This window comes from Doryrhamphus excisus, linkage group LG18, assembly GCF_037039965.1.
Source record: "Doryrhamphus excisus strain RoL-2023G ecotype Guam linkage group LG18, RoL_Dexc_Guam_v1.1, whole genome shotgun sequence".
NCBI classification, from domain to species: Eukaryota; Metazoa; Chordata; class Actinopteri; order Syngnathiformes; family Syngnathidae; genus Doryrhamphus; species Doryrhamphus excisus.
Window position 1 is genome coordinate 9,151,965 of NC_136374.1, and position 17,051 is coordinate 9,169,015.

A 17,051-nucleotide genomic window follows, 5' to 3' on the forward strand; every position below is an offset into this window, starting at 1 on the left:
AAACAGAGCCTGTTGTGTGCGCACATAAGAGCCCTAACATTTTTCACCCTCTTGTCTGTTTGTGTAGTTTGCGTGCGGGGTGTGTGTATGTGTGTATGTGTGTTGTGCGTGTAAGTCAGTGGCCAGTCAAGAGAAGCATTGTCTGCAGCTGGTGCATCCCCCCTTCCACCCCTCTCTCCCTGCAGCTGTGAGGAAATCAAACGTTCCTCTTTTCCTCCTCTCTGCCTCTGTCACAACCTGCTGATGTCCTATGAGGTCACTGCTGGTGGGACCGAGTGACGACCCAGTGGCCTCCATAATGCTAACATGATAGCTCCTCCGTGCGCATGCCGAGGATTGTCTTTAGAAGCACTTTTTCTTACGCTATTCCGAATACAGTGGATTCATGCCTCAGCATTCACAGTCCCACGTTTTTTTTCCCCTGAAAATTGACCTTTTTTTATGATAATAATCACTAATAATTTATATTTTGATTGATAATATCTGTAAAATATACATTGCATACATGTACCGCTGTGTTTATGTTTCACTGATCAGATTTTTTTCATCAAGTGATGAGATTTCGGACTTTTTTCTGAAGTCCTTGAATGCACCATAGTTGTGTTTGGCTACGGAAGCACTAGATTTGACACGGAAGGCACCTATACATTTTATACTTTAAATGTTTTTAATAAGTGTGTGAGGTGTGTTTAGGGATGACTCTAATCACTTTTATTACAAATGTTGATCTGAAATCAATCATCTAGCAGCAGAATGTGTCATTGTACACAGTTTTTTTTAAACTTTTGTACATTGTTCCTGAGTTTCTCCATACATATTAGCTACAAGTGCTATTCACAACTGGTTAGCGTACCACCACAAGAAAAACAAGCAGCGGGCAGATAGAGTGTTGAGGTTTGTTGCTGTGTAACAGCAGGGGATGGTGTAAACAGAGTACATGTCATGTCCATCACATTCATTCACAACACGACATGTCAGTGGTTGGAATCCACCAAACCACTAGTGAAAAGATGGAAACAAATCTCTGAGAAATTATCAGCACGATACTTTCTGTCAAAAAGACAAAAAATGTCATTTTAAAAATGTTAAAAGTTGATGCAACACGATGCTTTGATGATCTATAACAGGGGTGTACACACTTTTCCCAGCCAATCACAGGGCACATATAGACAAACAACCATTCACACTCACATTCATACTAACCCATGTAAATATGCTAATAAATTACATATATTTCAAGAAAAAAAACCAACCAGCATCTCAGCTTGTGTTATAAGTGACAACCTCTATTTTTTTTCTCCTCTCCTCTTTTTAAAATTTTTACTGATTTTACAATTTTTTTCCTAACACTGACATTTTCTCCATAATATTTGCACTTTATTCTTATAATATCATCTTTTACCAAAAATATTTATTTTATTATGTTTTGTTACTAAAATTGAGAAAATTATTGTGACAATGTTTTTCTTCAAAGTATCCCAACATTATGCTCGTAATTTGTTTGTTGTATGGTTTGAATTTGTATATCAATATTATGAATGTATTCTAATATTATGAATTTATGAATTTTTTTCTTTTTCCAGTGTTCTTGAGTTTTTTTAAATTGTATTTTTTAAATGTGGCACGGGTTACACTATATATATATATACATTTATATATACCGTATTTTCCTGACTATAAATCACACTTTTTTTAATAGGTTGGCTGTTCCTGCAACTTATACTCCAGAGCGACTTATAAATGAAAAAAACTGTTTATGTTACATAAACACTGGACACCTTTTCTGTTTATTTTTATTTTTCGTGTAGCTGAATAACCATTGTGTTAGCATATCTTACACCTATTCAGCCTGTTTTCCATTATTTTATTAATGTTAGAACTTGCCTTCCAAGATGACGTAATGTCTGTTTTGGCCAAGTAGTTTCTAATATAAATTACCCACAAAAAATGTGACTTATACTCCAGTGCGACTTATGTATGTTTTTTTCTTCTATTATGCATTTTTGGCCTTGTGTGACCTATACTCCGGAGCGACTTATAGTCCAGAAAATACGGTGTATATATTTTTTACATTTATTTACTAATATATTATTACAAGACAAGATAAAGGAAAACACAAACATATGATATTTGCTGTTTTTATTGACTTGTGGTGAATAAAAGAACTTTCTTTCTGTAGAAAGAAAAAAGTTTATTTTTTTTTACCCAAACTTTGCAGAGCAGTAAATACCAATTCACGAATGTGTGGGGGTTCCACTCTACTAACTTCAAAGTCAGACTAACAGTGCCTTTTTACTTTTATGAGAAGACAAGTTGCCATCATTTGTTTTTCAACCAGCTGCGGATGAAATAAGAAATATTCAAACCACGGGCGTCTCTCCCCTTTGCCCGTAGACAACGTGCACCACTCTGCTAAAGTTACCCGGCGGCCACAGCTCGGCTGCCACAGTTGTCGTCGTAGCCCGAGGCGGTAACCACGTCCACGGTTTTAACCGCCGGTCTGTGGCCACAGCCATGCAGAGCAGCTGCTTCTGCTGCGGCCTCCAGCGCTACACGACACCAACTTGTACTGTCTGACCCTTTAAATGCAGCAGTGAACATAAAATGTATGATTACAGATACTTGCTTTCATGGAACTCCTGTAGACCGTGACTCTATAGTGGGAAGTAAAAATAGTCAAATGCCCAGTGAGAACAAGGGAAAGAGCCTATTACTACCATTAGTGGGGTATGCAGTCATGACTAACTTCTGTTCCTGAATGGCTCAACACAAAAGGGGGGAAAATTTGTCACAGCATGCATGGCGACTGCGTTGCCTGTGCTATTACTTTTCTGGCACATCCATCCATTTTCTATACCGCTTATCTTCACGAGGATCACGGGGGTTCTGAAGCCTATCCCAGCTTTCTTCGGGTGAGAGGCGGGGTACACCCTGGACTGGTTGTCAGCCAACGGCAGTTTTCTGACATTTTAGGTTCTTTTTTTTTTGTAAAGCCAAAATATAAAATTAACTTGAAATTTCTCACACAGCTCTACAATACACCCACTGTTAAGTTCATTCATTCATTTTCGACTGCTTTTTCTTCACGAGGGTTGCGGGGGTGCTGGAGCCTATCCCAGCTGTCTTCGCGCGAGAGGCGGGGTACACCCTGGACTGGTCGCCAGCCAATCACAGGGCACATATAGACAAACAACCATTCACACTCACATTCATACCTATGGACAATTTGGAGTCACCAATTAACCTAGCATGTTTTTGGAATGTGGGAGGAAACCGGAGTACCCGGAGAAAACCCATGCATGCACGGGGAGAACATGCAAACTCCACACAGAGATGGCCAAGGGTGGAATTGAACCCTGGTCTCCTAGCTGTGAGCCCCACTGTTAAGTTCTTCATGTGAAAATTTGGTACTCGCTTTTAGGGAACTAACAAGCATGTGTTTAAATTTTGATTGCCAAACATCAAACAAAACCTAAACTTATGTCATTGAACCTTTGACAAGTGATTATGAAACATTGAGGACATATGCTAGCATGTTTTTCTATGCATTTTGGACATAACCCATAGGGGGCGCCACAAATAGCACCTACAGTATAAAAGTTAGGGCCACTTCCTTGGAGCCTTTGTAAGCGCTTCATTGCTTGTCATTTCATCATTATCACATCATGGCTTTTCTCTCCATGATCTCATCTTTGATCCCTTTATATTTTGACGACACATATAACATAAAGGATTTGTTTTTTTCCCGATTGTTGCACTTCCTGGAAATTTTGTCCTTTTGCGTCAACAATATTGGACATATCCATAAATTGAAAAGATGGAGGGATCATAAGATAACATTTCCTAACATTAGCGTGAGCTTTAATGATGAAATGATGCAATGCTGCTCTTTAAGGCACTGTCCACACGGAAACGTTCCAGGGATTTTTTGTTTTTTTGGAGTCCATACTGTACCGGAATAATAAATCGCAGATGGGAAAGGATCACGGATCACTGGGTAAAAACTATGTAATACATTTTTGAGTTTGGTACAACAAAATATGAGGGGAATGTCGATTGACATAATCTAAAAAATAGTCACATTTTATGTTCACTTGTCGTCAAAGCCCACTTCTGGTCATGTGACGGCAAAGAGTCAGTGACATCATTGTTTTCAGAAAGAAGCAAATTGCTCGTCTTCAAGGCAATCATAAGCTGACATTTTATCAGATTTTAAAAACATTTCAGGTTACCCATAACGCCATTTCTGTATGGATGAAAAGCTGAAATGATGAAATACTTGTGTGTTTTAGCAGATTTTTATGAAAAAAAAATGTTTAAAAAATAGCAGAATTTGAAAATGTATTCAACCTAGAAGATGGTATTTTGATTTGGAATATTTGAGTTATCAAAGTCATAAATGTCTAGGAAAATTCTTACGTTTTTTTTTTAATTTTTGGTCCAGTCCAGAATACAGAACTACCAGTATGAATGCAACTTTGGCGAACAACACAAGTTATGATGCTAATTTTAAAGTAATCACAATTAATTAGGGCTGCACGGCGGACGAGTGGTTAGCGCGCAGGCCACACAGCTAGGAGGCACGAGTTCAATTCCTCCCTCGGCCAACTCTGTGTGGAGTTTGCATGTGTATGTTTTCCCCGTGCATGTATGGGTTTTCTCCAGGTATTCCGGTTTCCTCCCACATTCCAAAAACATGCTAGGTTAATTAGCGACTTTTGCCTGGAGACAGCTGGGATAGGCTCCAGCACTCCCGCGACCCTTGTATAGTATAAGCGATAGAAAATGGATGGATGGACAATTAATGAACAGTAGTCATTAAGCTAACGTTGAACCGAGGAATTGTGATGAATAAAACATAATTAATATTCAAGATATGTAAAAAAAGTAGTTTTGTCTTATAATGATTGATGAATACAAATATTATTTTCCATTTTCTTGATAAGTCATAATACAGTCTTATATTGATAAGTCATAATACAGTCTTATATTGATAAGTCATAATACAGTCTTATATTTATAAAGGATAACTTTTTAACAAAAAAATATTGTGCGGGTGTACTTGATGCCGCAATCTGCGTGTGTATATTTGATTAATTCAGATTAAAAACGTGTATTTGACCTTTTAGGACAAGCAGGTGAACAGCATCCTCCATGTGTCCCAAGCTCGTGAATGGCCGTGGAGGTGTCAACCGTGCACGGCTCCTTTAAATCTCCAGGCCCCGCCCTCTCCTCCGGAGCTCTCTCACAGCCGCTTTAACTGCGCCCAGCTCAAGCAAGGACCCAGAGGCGCTCCTCGAATATACCGCGAACCGATATCTATCCCCCGCCCTCCTCCCCTGCTATGAGCCAGGACGGCAGCTCACCGACGCTGCACTAATCCGATTCTTGACGCTGTTTTTGGGTGTGTTTTTGTAATCTTCCTCGGAGCTCGAATGGACGTCGATGGGCTGGAGGAGTGGGAGGAAGCGTCTGTATGTTTGAGTTCCCTGCCCGGCTTGGAGGGGCATGTTGGATCCGTGTGTGTCGGCTGAGTGCAAGTGGAAGTGGCGGCAAGAGGAGGAAGAAGCGAACTTTAGCGCCGTGATTTCTCATTTCACCCCCACCTTGTCCCCTCACGTCACAGAAGGACCAGCGGTGGATATCCCCGCAACGTTTCCCCGATGAGAAGCCCTCACCCGCGGGGAGGCTGCGTGATGGTGACCGTGACGATGAGTAAGAGCGCCGAGTGGCTCCAGGAGGAGCTCGAGTCCGGGGCCGCCGCGCAGCTACTGCTGCTCGACTGCCGGCCGCATGAGCTCTACGAGTCGTCGCACATCGAGGCGGCCATCAACGTGGCCATCCCGGGCCTCATGCTCCGCAGACTCAAGAAGGGAAACCTACCCATCCGTTCCATCATCCCCAACAACGAAGACAAGGAGAAGTTCGTCAAGCGTTGCAAAACGGACGTGGTGCTTCTGTACGACGAAGCCGCCCCCGAGCGACAGGAGTCCGGGTTGGGGAGCTCCGTGCTCGGGCTGCTGCTGCAGAAGCTCCGGGACGATGGATGCAAGGCTTTCTACCTGGAAGGTGAGATGTTGGTCCAAATGGGCCTCCTGATCCATAGTTTGTTCCATTTAGACAGGAATATATGCTTGTTCTTGGCCCTTTTTAATGCAAAATATTACTTTTTGTCATTTTTACAAGATAATTTGTTTGGTTAGAATATTATAGTGAATAATGAGTATCTAAAACTGCCAATGTTAAAATAGTACTATTAATATCAAATGTAATTTCAGCTTTGTAGTTTCAAAGTTTTGATTTTTATAATCAATAGTGAACATTTATGTTGACTATTTTAACCATCATTTCTTTTTTTATTGCTCTTTTTTCACTTCAAATATTATACAGACACAATAACCAATCCTTAAAAAACACATACATGTATTTGGTGTGAAAATATTTTAATAAAGGATGTATTGTAGAATGAACCTGTGCACTAATTGTCCCTTCAAAAGAACAAAGTGGGACAAATAAAAGCTGTTTTCAATTACAAGCTACCAACCGCCATGTTGTTCTCCTTCAGTATAAAGTAAAGACAGGCTTGTTTTTCATGAATGAAAAGAAGAGGAGGAAAAAAAACCCTGAATGCAGCAACATCCACAAAAAAGGCATCTTGGTGAAGGAGCAGTGTGATGTGTAATTAATATAAACACACCAGTGAGCAGAGGTGTGTGTGTGTGTGTGTGTGCGTGCATGCTCCAGTGAAGCCACAAGCTGGATGTGCCATTCACAAAAAAACCCTCATCCACGCTCGCTTCTCTCAATGGAGAACATCGGTTCAGCTGTTTGCTCATCTTATAGCTTCAGTCGGCTCACAAACATGGTCTTGGTTGACACTTACCATTAAGGAATAACAATATGGCTAATATATGGTCTTCTTTGGCCCCTGCAGGAGGCTTCCACAAGTTCCAGTCCGACTTTCCTGAACACTGCGAGACCAACTTGGACTGTTCTTGTCCCAGCAGTTCCCCACCGTCCTCCGTGCTTGGCCTGGGAGGACTCCGCATCAGTTCCGACTGCTCTGACGGTGAGTCGGATCGCGAGCCGGTCAGCGCCACAGAATCGGAAGGCAGCCCACTGCCCAGCAACCAGCCGGCGTTTCCAGTCCAGATCTTGCCGTACTTGTACCTGGGCTGCGCCAAGGATTCCGCCAACCTGGACGTGCTGAGCAAGTACAACATCAAGTACATCCTCAACGTCACACCCAACCTGCCCAACATGTTTGAGCATGAGGGCGACTTCAAGTACAAGCAAATCCCCATCTCGGATCACTGGAGCCAGAACCTCTCGCAGTTTTTCCCTGAGGCCATTTCATTCATTGGTAAGTGGGTCAACAACTTTTGACTTTTGATTTGTAAGCGATATCAATAAATATGCATATTTAAACAATAGTTAGCGGGATGAACCCCTAAACCCTCCCCCCGATCCTTAGCCTCAGCCTTACCCAAACCGTAACCCTACGGAGCACAAAGTAGCAAAGAGTAATGGTTTAGGGGAACTAACCCTTACCTTTACCCTAACTTTACCCTATATGTAATAATAATATAAGTAAAGATTAATTCATTAATTAATTCATTTTCTACCGCTTATCCTCACAAGAGTTGGGGGAGGTGCTGGAGCCTATCCCAGCTGTCTTCGGGCAAGAGAAGAGGGCACATATAGACAAACAACCATTCACACTCACATTCATACCTATGGACAATTTGGAGTCGCCAATTAACCTAGCATGTTTTTGGAATGTGGGAGGAAACCGGAGTACCCGGAGAAAACCCACGCATGCACGGGGAGAACATGCAAACTCCACACAGAGATGGCCGAGAGTGGGGTTGAACTTGGGTCTCCTAGCTGTGAGGTCTGCACGCTAACCACACGACCGCCGTGCAGCCTTATAAGTAAAGATATTGGGAATTATTTACATAAGTGAAAGTCGGGTTAATATCCACCGTGCTGCAATAAGCAGAAGTATGTGTTCTTTTGGGGAACAAAGTCGACCATTGCTTGTTGCGTCATATTTTCTCTTGATTATTTGAAGAAGATAGCCTAAATCAGTAGAACAGAGACTTCCACCAAGGCTAAACAATCCTAATTTGGATCAACATTGAAAATGGACAGTCATAATAAATAGAAACAATATCCATGTTTTCACTGATTATTTTCATGCTAGCTTAATTAGTGACTCCAAATTGTCCATAGGTATAAATGTGAGTGTGAATGGTTGTTTGTCTATATGTGCCCTGTGATTGGCTGGCGATCTGTCCAGGGTGTACCCCGCCTCTTGCCCGAAGACAGCTGGGATAGGCTCCAGCATAAGCGGAAGAAAATGAATGAATGAATGAGCTGACTCGCTGAGACCAAAGCAACAGCGCCTCTGCTGGTTGCATCCGAGTAGAGCACTCCTTTTTGCCTGCATTGCTTCATGACACAGTTTTTCAACAATCCGCTTCACACATCCCATATTCATAGGGATTCTTTCAGCATGCGGTCATGCGGTCCCAGAGAATGAGTCAATGAGAACGCCTTTACGACTTTTTCTTTGGCCTGACTTGCCCTTTGTCTTTTCATAAATGCACTTAGAACAGTAATGCTCAATGCTGCTACTTGAGGAGGAAAATTATGCATTATGACAATAATAAGAAAAAGCGAGACCGTGATGTGATGCTCTCTTTCGTCAAAAGTCAAATCTTTTGTCACAGATTGAACAAGGATATCTCTACGAGGCGCACTTTACGCCGCTCTAATGGCCTGTAGTGATGCGAGGCATCAAAGAGGACACGACTATAGATTATTAATAATGCATGATGTTGTTTTGAAGGCAGGATTATGTTTGTGTAGGAGTGCTGGAAAGCAGAAGAGCATCCACGTGACTTTGCTCTGTCATGGGAAGGTCACTTTGGATTCAAAGCATGTAACCTTTTTAAAAGCTTCATTCATGCTTTGAGTTGTTATACGCTATGTAGCCGCAACTTACCGTGTTTTTCATGTTTTATATGAATATGCTATATAATATAGTGCATTGCCTGCATGTATTATTATACAGTGCATAGCATTTCTTGTGGACGGTCTCTGCTAATAAATGTAAAGCCGTTTAAGGACATAATAAATGAAAAGTAGCCGATCCTTTGACATGCTCAAGGATACCATGGCTAATCTTCATGAGAGACGTCACAACGTAAGACCAAAAGTGCAGCCAACATTATCAGAGCTTTTTGATTATGTTCATTTCCACTTCCAGTGTGATGTTTTTTTTCTGCTCACTTCCACCCAGAGAGCCTGGGCAGACATAACAAAGTGCAGCGAGTTCATTAATAAGTGACGTTATTCACTCGGTGTAGAAGTGAATGATGCACACTGAGGGTGCAGCTCTGCAGCGTAAACGTCTAAAAGGAAATGAATCACTGACAAAAGTTAAAAAATAACAACATAGCGTATTGCAAGGGTGGCCAAAGTGCAGGCCAGGAGCCATTTTTTCTAAAGAGAACATTTTTGACAAGAAAACTACTTTTCATGGCATAAAGTCGAAAATATCAAAATTTAAAATGATATTTTTTTTAAGTTTGGATATTATGAAAGTTATAGTCGTCTTCTTTCTCTTTCGACTTTTCCCTTCAGTCAATCTCCTCCATCCAACCCTGTCTTCTCTCACACCAACTACCCTCATGTCCTCCTCCATCTACATCCATAAACCTCCTACGCCTCCTACCTGGCAGCATCCTTCTACCAATATATTCACTATCTCTCCTCTGGACATGTCCCAACCATCTCAGTCTGGACTCTCTGACTTTATCTCCAAGGCTTCTTACATGTAATGTCCCTCTTATGTACTCACTCCTGATCCTATCCATCCTGGTCACTCCCAATGAGAACCTCAGCATCCTCATCTCTGCTACCTCCAGTTCTGTGTCCATTAAAGTTATAGTATTATGGTAATAAAGTCGAAGTTAGGAGAATTTACAAAAAGAAAATTGAAATAGATGGAAAATTTAAAGAAAACAGCAGAAATGGAAACATAGTCAGTAAGCTTGTAACCTTGTTTACTGCAGTTAATTGGTTCCGCAAAGTAGGATTCAATATGAATAAATAGAATATTTTTGTAGTTACTGCATACATTTTTTTTATCATTTAAGAAGAATGTCAAAATATTGGGATGAAAAGATATTGTTTTCTTGAACTATATATAACTTCTTAGCATTTCCAAAATATCAAAGCGACCCCTTCTTCCTTTCATTTTTCAGTATGTGGCCCTCATTGGAACAATTCGTTCATTCAATCATTTTCGCGGGGGTGCTGGAGCCTATCCCAGCTGAGCTTATTTTCAGTGGATAGTAAATTTATGCTAGCTGTACACCGAATCCTCTCGAGTTGATTCCTTTCTACGGTACGCCACCTTAAGAAGAAGGTTGGTCTGATGGTTTTATGTTTTGCTTCCTTGTAGACGAGGCTCGCTCCAAAAAGTGTGGCATCCTGGTGCACTGCCTGGCGGGGATCAGCCGCTCGGTGACGGTGACGGTGGCCTACCTGATGCAGAAGCTCAACCTGTCACTCAACGACGCCTACGACTTTGTCAAACGCAAAAAGTCCAACATCTCGCCCAACTTCAACTTCATGGGCCAGCTGCTGGACTTTGAGCGGACGCTGGGCCTCAACAGCCCGTGCGACAACAACCGCGCCACGTCGCCCGCCGCCAACGAGCAGCTCTTCTTCACCACGCCCACCAACCACAACGTGTTCCAGCTGGACACGCTGGAGTCCACGTGACAGTCGGGGAGGGAGACGGCATCCTTGAAGGTGATCATGTTTCCATGGTAACAACATGGCCGCTGCAGCCGCTGTATCCTATCCCGGCGAGGCGTTACCAGCCGCTTTTATTGAATGTTTTGGCCTCCGGAGGCTCGCCGTCTCGGAGCCTGGAGCCGCTTTCGGAGGGAAGTCGCACAAAGTTTTGGAGCTAATGGAAAGCTTGAATAAGGACAGCTCTCATCAAGTTGCAACAAAAAGCCAAGGAGACTGAGAAAAACAAAAAAAACAAACAAAAATGTGCCGCTGTTATGAGGCACAGTGGAGGATCTTTGGAGGTGTCACTCTGCTCAGAGTGGATCATTTACAAACCAAGGAATTAACAAAGTATTTGTACTGTATGTTAGAAGAAGTGTCTATATTCAGTTAGCTTTTTTGTATATTTTTCATGTATCCGCATATATATATACACATCGTAAATATATGAATAATCTTTGTCCAAAAAGTAACGAAAGGGAAAGAGGAACATTGTCTGACCTAATAACACTTTGCACACACGTGTAGCCAATGGCGTGCATAGAGGAAGAGGGCGGGGGGCGTGGCCAGTAAGAGACCAAAGGTTTGAATCAACTCGAGTACTATTTGACTTTTGACCAAGAAGGCTAGTTCCTTCCTCATGTCGCCCGACGAGAAGGACCAGTCTTATCCACTTTGCGTTTTCATTGCGCAACTTCCCGCTTTCAGGTTTTGCCAAACCGGTTCCCTCTTAACTTTTGTACTTTGAAATAACAAAGTCCACCATTTCCCAACTTATTTTAGCCACCTATCCAAAGCCCCTTTCACACAGCCTGCTGAAGCACTCATTTTTTTCACCCATTTCCTTCCCAGTGGAAACCAGCAAGTTGTTTGAAAGTAGTATCAAAGCCGGGACGGCTGTGTAAAAGGGAATGCTGGACAGACTCACACAACTGGTGTGTTGAAAGTAGTTGCTGTGTAAAGCGCCAATTTGTCAGTATCTCTGTAAATCCCTTTTGCACAGCCTGTAAAAGCTGGTCATTTGCCACCTTTTTCCCCAGTTTGTTGCTGTTCTGTATGAAAGGCACTTACACAAAATGGTGGTACGAACCAGGCAGTTTTCCAATTTGTGTCGTATCCGTAACAGAACAGCACCTGTGTAAAAGGGACTTTTTAAAAAGTGTTTTACGGCACAACTAAAATATCTGATGGGATGCTGTTGTAATGTGTGAAAGCACACAGAAATTTCCCGTCTTGATTATTTTTAAAAGGCAAAGGTGCATAAATGCCAGGTGTGATGCGCCAATTTAGGAGTATCTTTGCAGACACTTTTTATACAGCCTGAATAAGCCATCTTGTTCTGTGTTAACGGCACATATGGCAGTCAACATAGCACTTTGTCAGGTCGTACATGAACCCTAAAAAAGCAAGGATGACACCTGTGTGAAAGGGAATGCCATAAAAGCAGAACTTTTCTCACTCTGTTGTGTTCAAAGCTATTGTCGCTGTCTGACAATTCAGCTATTGGAACAAGCTGTTTTGCGGAATCTCTGGAATCCCCTTTTACACTGCCAGTAAAACCCGACATTTTTCCACCTTTTTCCCCTGTTGTGCTGTTCTTTATGAAAGGCAGCAACACAAAATGGGAATGGAGGAAGCACAACCGGATATCACATAGCAAGACGGGGCATTTTTGTGAATTTTTACACACGTATTTTATTGTCGTTATTACGGTAATATTTCACTTTCAGTCGGATAAATGCCGGGGTCCTTTCTTACAGCTCTGATGCGGGATCTTTGTTTGAAAGGGGCTCATCAGTAGTCTTTGCTCCAAAACTGCACTTAACTGAACAGGAGATTTTGTCAGAATCACCCTTAAGCCTTGAGTATATAGTATTATATGACGTAATTGGGTATATAGAAATATATGTATACATAATAGCTTAGTAAAGAGATGTATATTATTTGACATGGCTGAGCATGCTGTATGACTCAGCCACAGGTTGTTGGACGTTGCTTTAAAATAACAGGATTTTTGGATGACCCTTTCAAAATGGAACCTTTTTTGCAACTAGGAACGAAACTGTAGCTTTTATCCAAATGTACTCTGAGGTCCACGCAAGACAAGTATTATTTCGAATTTTTGTGCCATAAAGTTTGCTTGAATGATGCATAGGGTTCCGATTTTTGTGTCCTTCGCACATCAGTGATGGTAGCTAGAAAAGGCTTGTCCTTGGATCCCCGCATATTCGCGATTCAGCACTCACGACCCTGCAATTTGGCTGATTTTTAGTTCAACAAAATGTTCATTAGTTCTTTTTTTTAATGAACAAATGTACCACTGTTTCGCTTTTTTTCGTCATACTTTTGCTTGCTAGTCCTTGAACGCACCATAGTTGTGTGCTGGGATGCAGGTTTGTACCGTCTAAAAAGCTGGCATCTATAAACGTTATTTTTAATGCAGGTGCAGCAGTTGGTACTGAACAGGGTTGGTCTCAACTGGCCTTATAATCTCTTTCTAACATGACTGTTCAGTACTCGTTCTATCGAGTCGTTTGAATCAGAATCGGCAGTAAGAATATTTTGTATTTTTACCGCCACGGGTCACCCAAGGTGGTCTTTTATTACTCGGCAATATACCAGTGCTTGTATTTGTTAGAAACAAGACCTCAAACTTGCTTTTTTTTTTGTACTATATTGATATAATTCTACGAAACCTGACATCCATATCACGTTGACGCACTTCCTGGATGACAACACGAACATTTGAACACGTTATTATCTTGATTTATTTTCATAAGTGGAGTTCCAGCATGTAAACACACCAGGGATGGGCATCATAATAATCCTTTTATTAATTGTTAATATGGGATTAGTAGTTGATTGTTTGCGATGAAAGCAAAATAGACTGCACTACCTGGCTGCCACCAGCAGAGGCACTGTTAATTCAGTCTCATGTAATGGATCCCATTTCAAAATATTTTCCAAAATAAAAGTAAATATGGTGAAATGCTCATCCCTAGGTCCCACAATTGTTGTTTTTGATATGTGCTCTATGCTATTCCTGTGGCCTTTTAATGTTCATATATATATCAAATATGTTATGAATTTATATGCAAAATGTGTGATGGACTATATTTCAGTACACAGCTGTTTTTTTGGGGGGGGGGGGGCAATACAATTGATTCCGAGCTGCTTAGTGTCTTTGTAACAATGAAAGAAGAAACTTTTAAAAAAAGAAAATGTTGCCACAACACGGGAACGGATGTTTCTGTGTCCTTAAAAACTTGTAGCCACATCATCTCGGTGTCAATGTGCTCAGGACGGGAGGGTGTGGGGGGGGCGGGGTCAACATGATGAATGACGAGGAGACAAAAAAAGAAAAAAGTGATTTTTGTTTTTTTTTTTGTTTTTTTTTTTAAAAAAGTTACCTCAGTGAGGGAATTTTCAGGGATTTTTTTGACAATGCATCTTTGCATCGTGTTCCAGCTTCACACACGTGTTGACTCGCTGTTTTGTATCGTGCTCTTTTAAAAAAAAAAAAAAAAAAAAAAAAAAAGGCCATGCAAACTGGGTTGTGTCTACTGAAGGAAACCCCATTGGCCCAATGTATTGTACAGCACACTATATTGAAACATGTTTATAATGTAATAAATATTGACTTATTTTTTCTTTAACATGGTTCCTTCTGCCTCTTCAATAACTGTGTGGTGCATGCTTTGTAGTACGGTACTTACCAACGTTAACCGGGAATGAGGAAGAGCCTACAAAGGTTTTTGTTTTGTGGAGTCAGCAGCCACTTATTTAACCACTCTGTCATCTTTCTTCTTTTTGCATTTATGCAGAAATATTTCACAGCTCTATAGGCTACTGGATGGGGAAACGCGATACATTTTACTTACTGCAGAGAATCGAGTATTTTTGTTTACTTGAGTCACCTGGCATAGAGCCGTCATGAGCAGATGCTTGCATTTGTACAACCACTTGTGAGTCGGTGGAAATGGATCCATGAGTCGGTAAAACTCAAGTCTCTGTCAAGTACCCGTGTAAGTGAAAGTTGAGTCTTCCTCAAATACTCATGAGTCAGGGAAATTCAAGCGTTCGTCAAACTGACACTTGGCGCTGAATTAATATAAACGAGTCAGTGCAACTCAATTCTTTATTATTACCCGTGAGTCAGTAACACTCAAGTCTTTATTGAGTACCCATGAGTCTGAAACGTGAGTCTTTGAGTCCTCATCAACTTCGTCATAACTCAAATCTTGGGCAAACTGAGTCAGTGAAACTAGAGTATTTAAGTCTTTATAGATCTTGAGAGTTAGTGCAATGCGAATCTTTGTCAACCTGTGAGTCAGTGAAACTCCAGTTTTCATCAACCTGTGAGAATCAGTAGACTCGAGTCTTCGTCAACTCATGAGTAAGTGAAACTCGAGTCATTGTTGAGTAACCGTAGGTCAGTGAAACGTGAGTTTTCATCAACCTGTGAGTCAGTATAACTGTCAGTATAACTGTGTCTGGTATGTGTGAGTTAGTGAAACTCAAGTCTTTAACAACTTGTGAAGCGTGAAACTTGAGTCTTCGTTGAGTACCCGTGGACAGTGAAACAGGTCTTCATCAAATCGTGAGTCAGTAAAACTCGAGTTTTTGTTAAGTACCCATGAGTTAATGCAACTCAAGTCTTGAGTGAGGGAAACTTGAGTCTTTGTTGAGTACCCGTGAACAGTGAAGCGGGTCTTCAACCCCTGAGTGAAACTTGAGTCTTGTTTGAGCACTTGTTTGAAACCCAAGTGTGTGTCAACTGCTGTTTCAGTGAAACTTAAATAATCACGTACCAGTGAGTAAGTGAAACTCGAGTCTTCCTCAAATACCCCTGAGTCAGTGAAATTCAAGTGTTCATCAAACTGGGAATACGTGACACTTTACGCTGAATTCATCATAACTCAAGTCTTGGGCAAACTGAGTCAGTGAAACTAGAGTATTTAAGTCTTCATAGATCTTGAGAGTCAGTGTAATGCGAGTCTTCATCAACCTGTGAGTCAGTGAAACTCGAGTTTTCATCAACCTGTCAGAATCAGTAAACTCGAGTCTTCGTCAACTCATGAGTAAGTGAAACTCGAGTCTTCGTTGTGCAACCGTAGTTCAGTGAAACTCGAGTTTTCATCAACCTGTGAATCAGAATAACTCGAGTCTGTGTCTAGTACGCATGAGTTAAAAACTCAAGTCTTCAACAACTTGTGAAGGGTGAAACTTGAGTCTTCGTTGAGTACCTGTGGACAGTGAAACAGGTCTTCATCAAATCGTGAGTCAGTCAAACTTGAGTTTTTGTTAAGTACCCACGAGTTAATGCAACTCAAGTCTTGAGTGAGTGAAACTTGAGTCTTTGTTGAGTACCTGTGGACAGTGAAACGGGTCTTCATCAACCTGTGAGTCAGTCAAACTCAAGTTTTTGTTTAGTACCCATGAGTTAATGCAACTCAAGTCTTGAGTGAGTGAAAGTCGAGTCTTCGTTGAGTACCTGTGGACAGTGAAACGGGTCTTCAACCCCTGAATGAAACTTGAGTCTTGTTTGAGCCCTTGTTTGAAACCAATTGTGTGTCAACTGCTGTTTCAGAGAAACTTAAATAATCACGTACCACTGAGCCACTGAAACTCGATTTTTCATCAAACAATGAGTCAGTGAAACTCCAGTCTTGTAAAGTACCCATGCATCAGGTCAGTGAAAACTCAAGTCTTCATCGAGTACCCATGGATCACTGAAACTCGAGTGTTCACCCCCCCATGAGTGAGTGGAACTCTGTCTTAATCTGTCAAGTCTTTAATGGATCTGGAATGGGAACGGGAAAGGAGAGTTAATGTCAGTCAAGGACCTGGTCTGCTTTTTGCACAGGGCTTCTACATTTAAAGTATGCAAATGCAGTTAGAGTAACAGTTGCACAATTGTTTTTTTCGTTTTTTTTAATTTAGCCAGTGATATCCGGGGTGAGTAAGTGAGCGAGTTAATAGAGAAGAGTGCCTGTGATCTCAATTCAATTAAAAAAAGCTTGCGAGTTTTGAACGGCTTGTCCATGACTTGCACATTTCTGACTCGGACAAAAAACAACAACAAATGCTGTTTTTGTCTATTATGCAAGGTGGCTGTTATCAATAACACGCAGGAGGAACAATTAATTATACATATTGTTGACTAGAAGAATATCAATAATTACAGATTTTATTTGTTGGACACCGTAGCAACAAATAAAAGCAGTAGAAAAATATAA

General features: G+C 41.2%; 1 protein-coding gene across 1 annotated transcript; it reads left to right on the plus strand.

Moving 5' to 3' along the window:
- The first annotated feature begins 5,131 nt into the window (after positions 1-5,131).
- On the plus strand, positions 5,132-14,468 carry dusp7 (dual specificity phosphatase 7). Its single transcript, XM_058055480.2, has 3 exons — positions 5,132-6,069; positions 6,935-7,363; positions 10,475-14,468. The coding sequence occupies exons 1-3, from the start codon at positions 5,664-5,666 to the stop codon at positions 10,795-10,797; spliced, it is 1,158 nt and encodes a 385-aa protein (XP_057911463.1). The 5' UTR covers positions 5,132-5,663; the 3' UTR covers positions 10,798-14,468.
- Positions 14,469-17,051: the final 2,583 nt, after the last annotated feature.